The sequence below is a fragment of the Lepidochelys kempii genome, chromosome 9, assembly GCF_965140285.1.
Source record: "Lepidochelys kempii isolate rLepKem1 chromosome 9, rLepKem1.hap1, whole genome shotgun sequence".
Classification (NCBI taxonomy): Eukaryota; Metazoa; Chordata; order Testudines; family Cheloniidae; genus Lepidochelys; species Lepidochelys kempii.
Genome location: NC_136388.1, coordinates 6,358,911 through 6,373,907, shown reverse-complemented (window position 1 = coordinate 6,373,907; position 14,997 = coordinate 6,358,911). Strand labels below are relative to the sequence as shown.

At 43.7% G+C, this 14,997-nt stretch overlaps 1 protein-coding gene across 5 annotated transcripts in view; it reads right to left on the bottom strand.

Moving 5' to 3' along the window:
• ARMC9 (armadillo repeat containing 9) overlaps positions 1-14,997 on the bottom strand; it is a 112,263-nt gene that overhangs the window by 81,843 nt on the left and 15,423 nt on the right. For all 5 annotated transcript variants that reach the window (XM_073359128.2, XM_073359129.2, XM_073359130.2 and 2 more), the window contains exon 8: positions 3,600-3,757. In XM_073359128.2, coding sequence (XP_073215229.1) covers positions 3,600-3,757 — 158 coding nt within the window. The remainder of the gene's footprint in view (positions 1-3,599; positions 3,758-14,997) is intronic.

Sequence of the window (14,997 nt, the reverse complement as noted above, 5' to 3'; positions counted from 1 at the left end):
TCGGGGATTTGAGGGTTGGGATGTTCACACTTCATTCCCCCTTGCTGAGTACAGGGGCTCCTGGACGGGGATCTACCTGCCTCAAAGCAGCTGAAAGCTCTTCAGTAGCTGAGAAGCCTGCTCTTTCCTCTCCAGGGAACCCCAGTTCGTGATATCTCTTAGACCCCGCCTAACAGCTGCAGTAGCAAGGTTCCTGAAGCCCTCAAAGTGTAAAACAACATTATTTTAAATAGTCCAGTTTGGGGCCACAACTGTATTGTTTGTTTTTTTTACGAAGTGATGGGCAGGGACACACCAATACTTTCAATCAGAACTAATATACTTCCATCATGATTCTATTCAAAGTTCAAAACCACCTTAAAAAGAAAAGGAGTACCTGTTGCACCTTAAAGACTAACAAATTTATCTGAGCATAAGCTTTCGTGAGCTACAGCTCACTTCATCGGATGCTTGAAGTGGAAAATACAGTGGGGAGATTTTATATACACAGAGAACATGAAACAATGGGTGTCACCATACACACTGTAACAAGAGTGATCAGGTAAGGTGAGCTATTACCATTGGGGGTGGGGTGGGGGGGTGAACCTTTTGTAGTGATAATCAAGGTGGGCCTAAGTTAATTGTATCCCGTTTGCAAATTAATTCCAATTCAGCAGTCTCTCGTTGGAGTCTGTTTTTCAAGTTTTTTTGTTGAAGAATTGCCACTTTCAGGTCTGTAATCGAGTGACCAAAGAGACTGAAGTGTTCTCCGACTGGTTTTTGAATGTTATAATTCTTGACATCTGATTTGTGTCCATTTATTCTTTTACGCAGAGACTGTCCAGTTTGACCAATGTCCATGGCAGAGGGGCATTGCTCGCACATGATGGCATCTATCACATTGGTAGATGTGCAGGTAAACGAGCCTCTGATAGTGCGGCTGATGTGATTAGGCCCTATGATAGTGTCCCAAAACCATCCTGAAGTCAGAGCCAGGGTAGAAACATTGATCTACAACTCAGGAGCACCACCAGCTGGACACATTTGGGAAGGATCATATGATGCACTTTCCTGAGCTTTGAGTGCAAAGGAAAACAAAAGTCAAAATAATACCTCCTTAGCCTGACACAGCTCCATGTAAGAACACAGGGACTATCACTTTGGACAGCACTGCACCAAGCTAGGGAATGGGAGCAACGAATGACTGGACATTTACTCCCAACTATTTTCAAAGCTAGTGTGATCAGGCACCTTTCCCACCCTGTTCTACAGCAAAGTCCACACACTGTGGCAGATCATAAATTCCTTTCATGGTGCCACTTTAACACTGCTTCGTCAGCAGAAAGCAACCCTAAACTCAGAGTCACCACAGCACCGGATTAACTCTCCTGTGGGCCCGGGGCTATTAGATTTTGTGGGGCCCCTGTATACAAGTCTTTTTCCTAATTTAGAACAAAATGATCACAATTATGGCACTGAGGCTATTAACGCTATACTAAACTTGCCTTTTAATTAACATAAAGCCAGTTTGCGGTTACATTTCAGTCTTAAAACATGTAGAATATAGTTAAGTTAATTCAAAATAGCCTACTTCTTACCTTAGAACAGCTGTTATATTAGTTTCTTTCTGGGAGGGAGTTTGGGTACAGAAGGAGGCTCCAGGCTAGGGCAGAGTGTTGGGGTGAAGAAAAGGGTGAGGGGTGTGGGCTCTGGGAGGGAGTTTGGGTGCAGAAGGGGATTCTGACCTGGGGCAGGGGTTTGCGGTGCAGGAGGGGGTGCGATGTGCAGGCTCCATCCACGAGGCGCTTACAACAGGCAGCTCCCAGCTGGCAGCACAGCAGGGCTCAGGCAGGCTGCCTGCCTGCCTGCCAGCCATAGCCCCACGCTGCTCCCGGAAGTGGTCAGCTGCTGGCACGTCTCCGTGCGCCCCTGGGGGGGAAGCATGTCTCCATGCGCTGCCCGCGCCACAAGCGCCACCCCCGCAGCTCCCATTGGCTAGTTCCTGGCCAATGGGAGCTGCAGGGATGGTGCTGGGGGCAGGGGCAGCGCATGGAGCCGCCTCCCTGCCAGGGCCACAAAGACGTGCCAGCAGCCAGCCTCTTCCGGGAGTGGTGTGAGGCCATGGCATGCAGGCAACCTGCCTGAGCCCTGCTGTGCCGCTGGACTTTTATGGGCCTGGAGATCACGATCGACTGGCAGAAACTCCAAGATCGACCAGTTGATCGCAATCAATGGGTTGGTGACCTCTGAATTGTACATAATTATGGATTTATTTTTGCAGAGGCCACCCTTAGCCCGAGACCCTGGGCTGCAGCCCCTAAAACCCCTGCATTAATCCAGCCCTGGTCACCAGCCACAAGATGTTCACCCTAGTGTAGGGGGATCCTTCAGTGGCACAGAGCAAGTGTAGTGACTCCAACCTCCGCTCTCCCACAGCCAGCAATCCATGGCTACCTTAACAGCCCCTGGAAGCTACCGGTAGCCAGCATAATTAAGAAAAACCTTCAGGCTGTTCCAAGTTATATTGGAAGACTAGACCAGCACAGAGTCAGGCCTTGTCTATACTACATAATTAAGTCGACCTAAGTTTGGTGGCTGTATGTCGACCTCAGTAATTACTACAGTGGTTCATGTCCACATTATGCCCTCTCTGTCGGTGGTGTGCATCCTCACCAGAAACACTTCTACCGACTTAACTTTGTAGGGTACCGTGGGGCTCTGACAGCCGTGAGCCCCGCACAGGGCTGAAAGCCAACAGGCAACGTAAGTAACGTAGCGTCTAAACAGACACTGCCTCACCCTAACTACATTGACCTAAGTGCTACACCTCTCACGGAGGTGGAGTTATGAGGTCGGTGTAGTGGGCGAGTTACATCAGTGGGAGCAACACTATAGTGCAGACGCTTACAGAGTTAGGTTGAGGTAAGCTGCCTTACATTGACCCAACTTTGTAGTGTAGATCAGGCCTTAGGCCAGGCTGAAGAACAGAGACAGACTTTCAAGGACATCTTTGCAATGCCTCTACCCGAAGTTGGGCTGTGCATTCCTGAGTCACAGATAGGGATCTGAGCCTCTCTGCACAGAGACAACTCCCCTTCTTCGTGGGAATTTTTCTTTACTAACTAAGTTAACATAACACAAAGTTCAGCTTGGGGGATGGAGGGCAAACACCCTTGCACCACCCAGATCCTGGGTTAGCTGGGAGACTGGTATAAACTAGAAACGCTCAGGGGGTGTCTCTAATTTAAAGCAGCCTCCCAAGGGCTGTCATGTGCTGTGCCACAGTCCATAATCTCCATACAATTGTGCGCTATGGAGATTCCCCCTTCCTACCCCTATGCCAGAGCCCACAAGGGGAGCAGCATAGAAACAATTATGCTTGCAGTATACTGTTCCCGAGCTGGGGTAATTCTATTCCAGCCCTTTGTGGCGCCTTTATCCTACCAGAGCAGCATGCAGGGATAAAGGGAGAATCTCTCCCCAAGATTTCCGTTTGTCTATTAAATGCATACTGTACTTACAGAAACACTGAGCTACCATTAATCTTAACTTGCACTTCAGGCAGATTCTACTTCCATTTCCTAAAGCAGAACCATGTACACACTTGGGGCTCATCTTACCATCTTGCCATTGACTGTGGCCTCGAGGGAATCCACCAGCTCAGCAGTGACCCCGATGAGATTGTGATAGTCTACCTGGATTTTATTAAACCGTTTAAGGTAGGTCATGCTCCTGTGCTCAGCCTCCACCAGCTGCTGATGAAGCTGCTGCAAGATTTCTATGAAGAGGTTAAAAAAGAAAACAACTTATTCGTCTGATCAAAAAAGGCAGAAACACAGTTTTATTGCTTTGCAGGACAACAACTTTGCCTGCTGCCATAGAAATTTTTTTAGTCCCAAGATGGAGTTAGAACAAATTCACTTGTAGCTGTGGGCAATTCCCTCTTGTCCTATCCATTCAATGAAGCTACTATCACAATTACTTCTGCAGTTACAAGTTCTGTCACCACAAATAAGGCATTGTAATCCCCTGGAAGCATCAGGCCAGAGGATGCTGCTTAAAATAGAGGTGTAAAGAGGGGGAACCTGTTTCTATGTAAAACCTCCAAATAATCAGAAATTAAAGGAAATTCAGAACAAAATGCGTGACAAAGTGCAGCACAAACTTGATTCACTGAACTCTGGTTATCAAAGAATCATAGAACTGGAAGGAACATCGAGAGTTTCATCTAGTCCAGTCCCCTGCACTCAGGGCAGTGCTCCTTCCTAGGTAGTCATTTCCCATTTTGTATGTGTGCAACTGATTACTCCATTTAGGAAGAAATACTTTGCATTTGTCCTTATTGAATTTCATCCTATTTAATTCAGACCATTTGTCCAGACCATTTTGGATTTTAATCCTATCCTCCACAGCACTTGAAACCCCTCCCAGCTTGGTATCATCTGCAAACTTTATAAGTGCACTCTCTATGCCATTAATGAAATTGTTGATGAAGATATTGACCCAGAACTGATCCCTGCAAGACCCCACTCGTTATGCCCTTCCAGCAGACTGTGAACCACTGATAAGTATTCTCTGGGAATGGTTTTCCAACCAGTTTTGCACCCACCTTCTAGTAGCTCCATCTAGGTTGCATTTCCCTAGTTTGTTTATGAGGTCATGTGAGACAGTGTCAAAAGAAAAGGAGTACTTGTGGCATCTTAGAGACTAACAAATTTATATGAGCATAAGCTTTCGTGAGCTACAGCTCACTTCATCAGATGCATTCAGCTTTACTAAAGTAAAGATATAACATGTCTACCACTTCCCCCCATCCTCAAGGCTTGTTACCCTGCCAAAGAAAGTTATCAGGTTGGTTTGACATGATTTGTTCTTAAATCTATGTTTATTTATCACCTTATTATCTTCTAGATGTTTGCAAACTGATTGCTTAATTATTTGCTCCATTATCTTTCTGGGTACAGAAGTTAAGCTGACTGGTCTGTAATTCCCTGGGTAGTCTTTATTTCCCTTTTTATAGATGGGCACTATATTTGCCCTTTTCCAGCCATCTGGAGTCTCTGTTTGGATTGTTTTGTAATTTGCATCTGCGTGCTGCGCTCTCCAATCCCATGGCACAGTGAAGAGGCTTCCCGCTGGCTTCAACTATCATGGTCCCATTGCATCCAGCCAGCATCTGGTCCTTGCAGCCAGGGTTCAAGAATTCAGAGCAGAGGCAGACTCAAAATACAGTTTAGTCCCAAAGGATGTGACCCTTTGTTACCTCAAGCTTAGACCAGTGCTTCTCAAGCTATCTGGTATGGGGACCAGCGATTTTTTTTTCCAATGTGCGCGCAGACCAGCAGCCAACGTGCCGGTCCGCGGACCACCACTTTGAGTAGCACTGGCTTAGACTACAATGCATAATTCAAGTTACTTGAAACAACAAGAGGTAAAACATTTTCTAACAGAAGGGTTATTTTGAAGTTGGAGCTGTCACTTCAAAGACAAAACCAGCAAGAGGTGAAGGAGGACCCTTAATTGCTAACTCATGGAGAGCCATGGTGCTTTGGCGGTAACATGAATTAACTAAGCATTTCCTGTAGTAAAATTTGTGATGACTATTTTTGTAAATACAGATGTGCAATGCTTTTTCTCTGTCCTAAATCACTATGCATTCTAGACTTAAAGAAAAAATGAATTGTACAGACTATAATTTTAAAAGCCCTCTCAAAATATCTAGTCATCCTTCTACATTACAACATTCATGGAATTTTACCAATTCCCCAATAATTCCCTGCAACTTCTGCCTTAGAAGCCCCTGGGGTGAGGGTGGGGGGGCAATTTCACCATGTACTTTGGCAGATAATTCCTCTGTCTAATGGACTTGGCAATTAGCAGAATTTGCAATTACAGTAGAACCTCAGAGTTATGAACACCTCGGGAATGGAGGTTGTTCATAACTCTGAAATGTTTGTAACTCTGAACAAAATGTTATGGTTGTTCTTTCAAAAGTTTACAACTAAACATTGACTTAGTAAAGTTTCATAGCGGTATTATGCAGAAGAAAAATGCTGCTTTTAACCATCTTAATTAAAACGAAACAAGCACAGAAAGCTTCCTTACGTTGTCAAATCTTTTTTTAAACTTTCCCTTACTTTTTTTTTAGTAGTTTACATTTAACACAGTACTGTACTGTATTTGCCTTTTTTTTTTTTTTGGTCTCTGCTGATGCTTGATTGCATACTTCCAGTTCCAAATGAGCTGTGTGGTAGACCAGTCAGTTTGTAACTCTGGTGTTCATAACTCTGAGGTTCAACTGTATATTGTACCCATATTGACCACAGAAAATAATTCCACTTTTTCTTTTATTTATACTCCTTCTACAACAAAAGGGACAATAAGGTACATTAATGGGTTACATTTCTGTTACATTTTGTTCTTTCACATCCAATTGCTTTTGGGGTAAACAGAACACCAATACAAACTAAACAACAACGTTATTTTAAATTTTAGTTTTCAAGCCTAATCCCTAGATCCCTGCTCTCCAGGAACAGCAGCAATCTGTATCACACTACTGACTACCAATAATGGCATAAACATACAAACAGAAGATGGGAATTTGAAATTGCATGGCATAGTGGACAGGGTCATGAGCCAACAAAAGCTATAAAATCTGCTGGCGGGCCACGAGACAGTTTGCTTACGTTGACCATTGGCAGGCACGAGCACCCGCAGCTCCCAGTGGCCGCGGTTCGCCATTGCCCACCAATGGGAGCTACGGGAAACGGCGGACAGCACGTCCCTGCAGCCCGCGCCACTTCCTGCAGCTCCCATTGGCCGGTAACAGCGAACCGTGGCCACTGGGAGCTGCGGGTGGCAGTGCCGGTGGACAATCAGTGTAAACACTGTCTTGCGGCCCACCAGCGGATTACCCTGACAGACCGCAGGTTGCCCACCACTGCCTTAAAGGGAAGCAGAGGAACTCTACAATTATTGCTGATGTTTTTATTTGCTAGAACGTATGTTTTAAAGTAGCTAGACACTCAGCCATCTTTGCTCCTACGGTATGAAGATGGCATCTTACTTATCTGTAAAACAAGACTGAATACTTACTGTGGAACTAGCTGGTGAAAAATTCCCAAAGATCAACTTTACTACAGCACATTTAACAGAACTAGGACTTCTTTTATCAGATGTCAAAGTTTTATGGAGTGGCAGGAATGCATTCAATCCCTCCCCCAGTATGAAACAATGCAGCTTTAAATGAACACATGGGGAAAAGCACACACAAGTGCTTAAGACACAAGACCAGGAGTCAGAAGAACTAGATCCTATTCCCTACTTGATAAGAGACTTGTTCTGTGATCTTGAGGAAATAAATTTGCCGCCTTTTGCCTCAGTTTCCCACTCTATAAAATGGGGATAATACCACCCTCCCTCACAGGGGTGTTGTGAACATGAATTGTTGTTTCTAAAGTGCTTTGAGATCCTCATTCGGAGGGTGGTACATGCCTACACTGCATATCCCAAGCACAAATTCTTAGGAAGTTCAGAACACTAAAGTTACTGTGACACCTGATCTCAGTACCTTCCAAGCCATCCTTTGCAGTCCCAGACCAGTTAAATTTTGAGGCGTTATGGGCCAATTGTGAACAAAACTATCAGATCATTGTATAGTAAATTATTTTCTGACAAAACTGTTTCACCAAACATCATAAACTACATCAAACTGTCCAGAAGGACAATACTCAAACTGAACTGCTCCATAAAACTTTCACTATCAATGAAAAAAAAATACAAGTCACTATGTAATCTTTTTTAAAAAGTCATTCAAAAACTTTTGGATATACACAGATAATGATGAAAATGAAATGGAGCATGCAGAGCAGCTGCATTCTCTTACTTCTAAGCTGTGTTTTCTGCAGTTTGTGAATAAAAGGACAATTATAGTATGCTCACAGTTCTCTTTCCCCTCTCCCCAAAGAATTGCCTCTTTCTGAGAGTCACTTATAATGAATCCTGCAGATGCAGGACGCTGCAATTTGTGACTGCATCTTTGTATCCAACTGCAAGTCAAGCCATTTCGGGGATTTTTTTCTAGAGCAGATAGCCAGAAACTCAGTGGGAACCAATAACAGCTGATCTTTGGGCAAATCATAGATCAAATACGTATCTGGCAAAATAAAGAATCATAGAATTGGAAGGGACCTCAAGAGGTCATCTAGTCCAGTCCCCTGCGCTGGTGGCAAGACTAATTATCTAGACCATTCCTGACAGGTGTTTGTCTAACCTGTTCTTTAAAATCTCCAATGATGGAGATTCCACAACTCCCTACGCAATTTATTCCAGTGCTTAACCACCCTGACAGTTAGGAAGTTTTCCCTACTGTCCAACCTAAATCTCCCTTGCTGCAATTTAAGCCCATTGCTTCTTGTCCTATCCTCAAAGGTTAAGAAAAAGTTTTTCTTCCTCTTCCTTGTAACAACCTTTTACATACTTGAAAACTGTTATGTCCCTGCTCAATCCTCTCTTTTCCAGACTAAACAAACCCAACTTTTTCAATCTTCCCTCAGAGGTCATGTTTTCTAGACCTTTAATCATTTTTGTCGCTCTTCTCTGGACTCTCTCCAATTTGTCCACTCCTTCCTGAAATGTGCTGCCCAGAACTGGACACAATACTCTAGCTGAGGCCTAATCAGAGTGGAGTAGAGCAGAAGAATTACTTCTCGTGTCTGGATTACAACACTCCTGCTAACACATCGCAGAATGATGTTCGCTTTTTTTTTACAACAGCATTACACTGTTGACTCATATTTAACTTGTGGTCCACTATGACCCCCGGATCCCTTTCTGCAGTACTCCTTCCTAGGCAGTCATTTCCCATTTTGTATGTGTGCAACTGATTGTTCCTTCCTAAGTGGAGTACTTTGCGTTTGTCCTTATTGAATTTCATCCTATTTATTTCAGACCACTTCTTCAGTTTGTCCAGGTCATTTTGGATTTTAATCCTATCCTCCAAAGCACTTGCAACCCCTCCCAGCTTAGTATCGTCCGCAAACTTTATAAGTATACTCTGTATGTCATTATCAAAATAATTGATGAAGATATTGACCCAGAACTGATTCCTGCAAGACCCCACTCGTTATGTCCTTCCAGCATGACTGTGAACCACTGATAACTACTCTCTGGGAACGGTTTTCCAACCAGTTTTGCACCCACCTTATAGTAGCTCCGTCTAGGTTGCATTTCCCTAGTTTATTTATGATAAGGTCATATGGGACAGTATCAAAAGCTTTACTAAAGTCAAGATATACCACTCAACCGCTTCCCCCCATCCACAAGGCTTATTACCGTGTCAAAGAAAGCTATCAGATTGGTTTGACACAATTTGTTTTTGACAAATCCATGCTGACTGTTACTTATCACCTTATTATCTTCTAGATGTTTGCAAACTGATTGCCTAATTATTTGCTCCATTAACTTTCCAGGTACAGAAGTTAAGTTGACTAGTCTGTAATTCCCTGGGTTGTCCTTATTTCCCTTTTTATAGATGGGCACTATATTTGCCCTTTTCCAGTCCTCTGGAATCTCTCCCGTCTTCCATGACTTCTCAAAGATAATTGCTAATGGCTTAGATATCTCCTCAGTCAGCTCCTTGAGTATTCTAGGATGCATTTCATCAGGCCCTGGTAACTTGAAGACATCTAATTTGTCCAAGTAATTTTAACTTGTTCTTGCCCTATTTTAGCCTCTTCTGATCCGACCTCATTTTCACTGGCATTCACTACATTAGACGTCCAATCACCACCAACCTTCTGGGTGAAAACCGAAACAAAGAAGTCATTAAACACCTCTACCTTTTCCACATTTTCTGTTATTATTCACCCTCCTCCCCACATTGAGTAATGGGCCTAACCTGTCCTTGGTCTTCCTCGTGCTTCTGATGTATTTGTAGAATATTGTCTTGTTACACTTTATGTCTCTAGCTGATTTGATCTCGTTCTTTGCCTTGACCTTTCTAATTTTGTCCCTACATACTTGTGTCGTTTGTTTATATTCATCCTTTGTAATTTGACCTAGTTTCTACTTCTTTTAGGACTCTTTTTTGATTTTTAGATCATTGAAGATCTCCTGGTTAAGCCAGGGTGCCCTCTTGCCATACTCCCTGTCTTTTCTATGCAGTGGGATGGTTTACTCTTGTGCCCTTAATAATGTCTCTTTGAAAAACTGCCAACTGTCTTCTATTGTTTTTCCCCTCAGACTTGCTTCCCATGGGATCATACCTGCCAACTCCTTGAGTTTACTAAAATCTGCCTTCTTGAAATCCATTGTCTTTATTTTGCTGTTTTCCCTCCTACCATTCCTTAGAACCATGAACTCTATCACTTCAGGATCACTTTCACCCAAACTGCCTTCCACTTTCAAATTCTCAACCAGTTCCTCTCTATTTGTCAAAATCAAATCTAGAACAGCCTCTCCCCTGGTGGTTGTCTCCACCTTCTGAAATAAAAAAATTTCTCCAATACATTCCAAGAACTTATTGGATAATCCGTGCCCTGCTGTGTTATTTTCCCAACAGATGTCTGGGTAATTAAAAACTTCGAAATGGACAAAACTTCAAAATGACAACACGGTAAGCAAACTTACAGAGGGAATCTAATTACACAATTGCCTAAACTATAAAATATTCATAGAATTACAAAAATGTAGGGCTGGAAGGGCCCTCGAGAAGCCATCAAGTCCAGCCCCCACACGTTGAGGCAGGACAAAAAAAAACCTAGACCATCCCGGACAGGTGTGTTTGTCCACCCTGTTCTTAACCTCCAATGATGGAGATTCCTATTTAAGACCATTTCCATTGGACATATCCAAAGACAGATGTTCACACAGAGAAAACTTTGCAACATATTACTCATGAAACATATATCCACTCATTGTTCATTTGCTTTTCGTAAGTTTGATGGGGAACATTTTCAGTGATGAGAATAACTCTTGGAACTATGGTCAGCAGGAAAAACTACACACCCAAATGCCTGTACATCCCACAGAACGTATTTAAGCATCTCAACATTTAAGAATTCTTTCCACACATGCAGACCACACGATGCTACAGAAATTTTATTTTATACACTTTGCACTGTGCTGCTTTGTATTATCCGTAGATCTCATTTTTTAGGAATTAACCATTGTCATCTGCTGAAAGGTTTACTAGCTTTCAAACTAGGAACCTGGACATCTTGGTAGCCTTCCAAGTTCAGTTGTTTTTGTTTTTCATCTGTCAAACTAAATCTCCATTTCAGAAGGCCCCACATAGTCTTCATATCACAGAATAAAACACAATACATCACAAGAAAAATCTATGCTATGAGGTTATAAAAATGGATTCATGGGTGTGAACCTTGCCACTGTTTTTGTCAACAGGAAATACAAAAGAAAGCTGCTAGTCAATCTCCAAAGATGCTATTTCCTCAATTTTCCTTTAAGTACCCAGGATAAAAGCAAAGCCTGGGGGCCATAGATGCTGACTTTTCATTTTCCCTGGGGGTACTCCACCCCTCCTCTGTCCTGAGGCCACACCCCCATGCCACCCCTTCCCCCAAGGCCCCGACTCTTCCCGCCCCTACTCTGCTCCACCTCTTTCTGTTCCCACTCCATCCCCTCCCCGAGGCCCCCACCCATTCGCTGCTCTCCGCCCCACTTGAGCCGCTGATCAGCTCTTTGGAGGCATCACTGAACAGCTGTTTGGCAGCACCCCTGATTAGCTGATCACGGGTGCCGCCGAACAGCTGTGTCTGGTAGGTGCTGAGCACCCACTGTTTTTTTTCTGTGGTGCTCCAGCCCTGGAGCACCTACAGAGTCGGTGCCTATTCCTGGGGCTTTGCTTGTACAGCACCAACATTTTGTAGTTCTTCAGATCTGCCTAATCAAACAAAAAATCTACAGGGGAAGTTGTAAGGTAAGCACACCACCCAGACAGCTTTTAAAACCATACAGGTAAAAAAAGTCTTGTGGCAAACAGGTGAGGAGCCAGAGCATCCAGTAGGTTAATCAGGAAAGGTAAACGCTCTAAACTCTCCAGTACATCCTCCAGAGCATTTACACCATCTCGTCTAACCTCAAAGTGCTTCAGCATGTCAGAGACTAATGACTGGCAACGGTTTACAAAAGGCTGTGTTCAGAACTCTTTGCCATGCTACATTTCATTCATGTGTCCCTTATTAATTTTGTTTGCATTTCTACTTCATTGATAAAGCAAACACTCACTCATGTCTCCAACAGTGAGCCTGTACTATGGATCTCACTGTGAGTCTTCTGCAGGAGATTTTGGAAGCACATCACAAAGCTCACACCTCAGACCCAATTCCCTTTAGATGAGGCAGGCCTCAAACAATCTTTTTTAAAGTCTAAACAGACCTAAATTGTAAGGAATAAAACAGAGCTACATATTAAGGCCTGAAACTACCATCAGAGCTACACAGCCACACCCATGCAGACTCATAGCCGAAGTCAGGAGAACAAATTAATATTTCAGAAAGGAGTAATTTCCTCAGTACTCTCACTTTTGGAAAAGTACAAGCTAGAAAGATGCCTCTATTACTTAATAAAATCAAATGCAACACAGAACACAAAATAATGAAGCAAATGACGGAAACGTCCAACATTAGAAGACAAACCTCATTTGTTTTAATAAACCAAATTAGCAGAATACAAAAAATAAATCCTCAGAGTAAAATAAACCAACATAATATAAGAGAACATAGGGAAAATGTTCAGAAGCAACTAAGTTTCATTTTCTGAAGTGACTTAAGCACTCAGGTGCTTAAGACCCACTGACATTCAGGGAAACCTAGGCTCCACTCCCTTAGGGTATGTCTGCATTGCATCTGGGAGTGAGCCTCCCAACCCGGATCCACAGACTTATGCTAACAGAACTTACACTAATGCGCTAAAAGTAGCTGTGTAGAGGCTGCTTTTGTGAGGCACTGTATCTCAAAATAGCACCCCAAAACCTCCATATTCACCGCTATGATGATATGTTTTGTACAAAGTATGCCTTGTGAGGTATCATTTGGAAAATTATAATCTGTTGAGCATCATTGTTCTGTCAAAATGTTATGTATCATTAGGAGATTTTGCTACATGTTTGTTACTGAAACATGTTAAGAGTCTGGGAAACACCCAGAGACTAGCTCTTCAGTAGCACTCTAGGAGTGACCAACACCCAGCCAGGTGTCAGAGTACCATCACCAGCCATGCACCAGCAGGAGAGTTGAAAACAAGAGATTTACAATTCACACACAAGACAGTTGCTGGAGCACGTACACCATAGGGCTGCCTAAGCCCCAGGATACAGCAAGGATCTTTCCAGCACCTGGAGGAGAGTATAAATAAGGGACAACGACATTACCATGTCACCTCTTCTCCCTCACGTACACTGAATGTAATAAGATCTTTTTTCAGAGTAACAGCCGTGTTAGTCTGTATTCGCAAAAAGAAAAGGAGTACTTGTGGCACCTTAGAGACTAACCAATTTATTTGAGCATGAGCTTTCGTGAGCTGAGCTGTAGCTCACGAAAGCTCATGCTCAAATAAATTGGTTAGTCTCTAAGGTGCCACAAGTACTCCTTTTCTTTATAAGATCTTTTGGAAGACAAAAACATTTGTAGTGGGGGGAGTGGTTTCCAGTTAGCACAGACTGCTGTAAGTTTTTGCATAAGAGAAACCATCCACTTCAAATTTGACTTAGCTTGATAAAGTTTAGGAATTAGACTGGGATTTTATCTTTTATTTAGGGCTGTCAAGTGATTAAAAAATTAATCGGGATTAATCGCACTGTTAAACAATGATAAAATACCATTTATTTTAATATTTTTGGATGTTTTCTATATTTTAAAATATATTTATTTCAATTACAACACAGAATACAAAGTGTACAGTGCTCACTTGATATTTATTTTTGATTACAAACACTTGCACTGTAAAAAAGAAACTTCAGTTCACCACGCTGAAGTACTGTAGTGCAATCTCTTTATCATGGAAGTTGAACTTACAAATGTAGAATTATGTAAAAAAGAATAACTGCACTTAACAATAAAACAATGTAAAACTGTAGAGCCTACAAGTCACTCAGTCCTACCTCTTGTTCAGCCAGTCACTCAGACAAACAAGCATTCAGTGTTGGGAGAGGACAGGGAAGGGGGGAAGTAAGCAATGACTTGTGCAGGAGGAGGTTCTGGGAGGACAAGGGGTACCGATGTGTTGAGGGGGGAGCAAGCAATGACTTGGCACAGGACGAGGGTGAGGGAGGTGTTTTGCTGCTGCTTCTGGAAGGGTAGTTTCTAGTACTGGGCTCATCAGGCTCACCTCCTTTTACTGAGCTAGGTGGGCTCCCTTCAGCTAAGTGAGTCCTTCTTGCAAGGGAGGGTGGATTTTACCTCGGGGACTCATCATACTGCAGGGGAGGAGAGGCTGGTACAGGGAGGCTGAGCTCACCAGGCCCATGTTCTCTATGGGGTACCTCCGGAGCAAACAGCCCGTTAAAGGGAATGGAGCACAATGCAGGGGGGTTGGTCCCAGGAGTGAGGGGCCAGCTGGGAACAATAGGGCCCGGGCGGGCTAGGGTACCGATACGTCCTGTTTTGGCCAGGACAGTCCCCATTTCCAGCTCTGTCCCTTATGTCCTTACTTCTTTGCCAAACCTGGTTATTCGTCCTGGCTGCAAGGCAGAGCAGAGAGAGGTGGCTGCCCGGGGATCAGCTAAAGGCAGCACTGCCCAGCAGCAGGAAAGTGGAGAAATTCGCTGCTGGCAGGCAGTGCTGGCTTCAGAGCTGACCCCTGGGCGGTGCAGAGCTTGAGTCAGCGGAGTGGGTGGGGGAGAGGATCAGCCTCAGCTTAGGGGGCGTGGAGCTCGCGGCGGGGAGGCTCGGGCGAGCCCCTGGCGGTCCTGTTCTTACTTTAAAAACGCCGGGATGAGAACCAGGTTACTTTCTCTAGCCTCTTTTCTTCCCGCCCTCTGGTGGCGGCTTGTGTTACTGC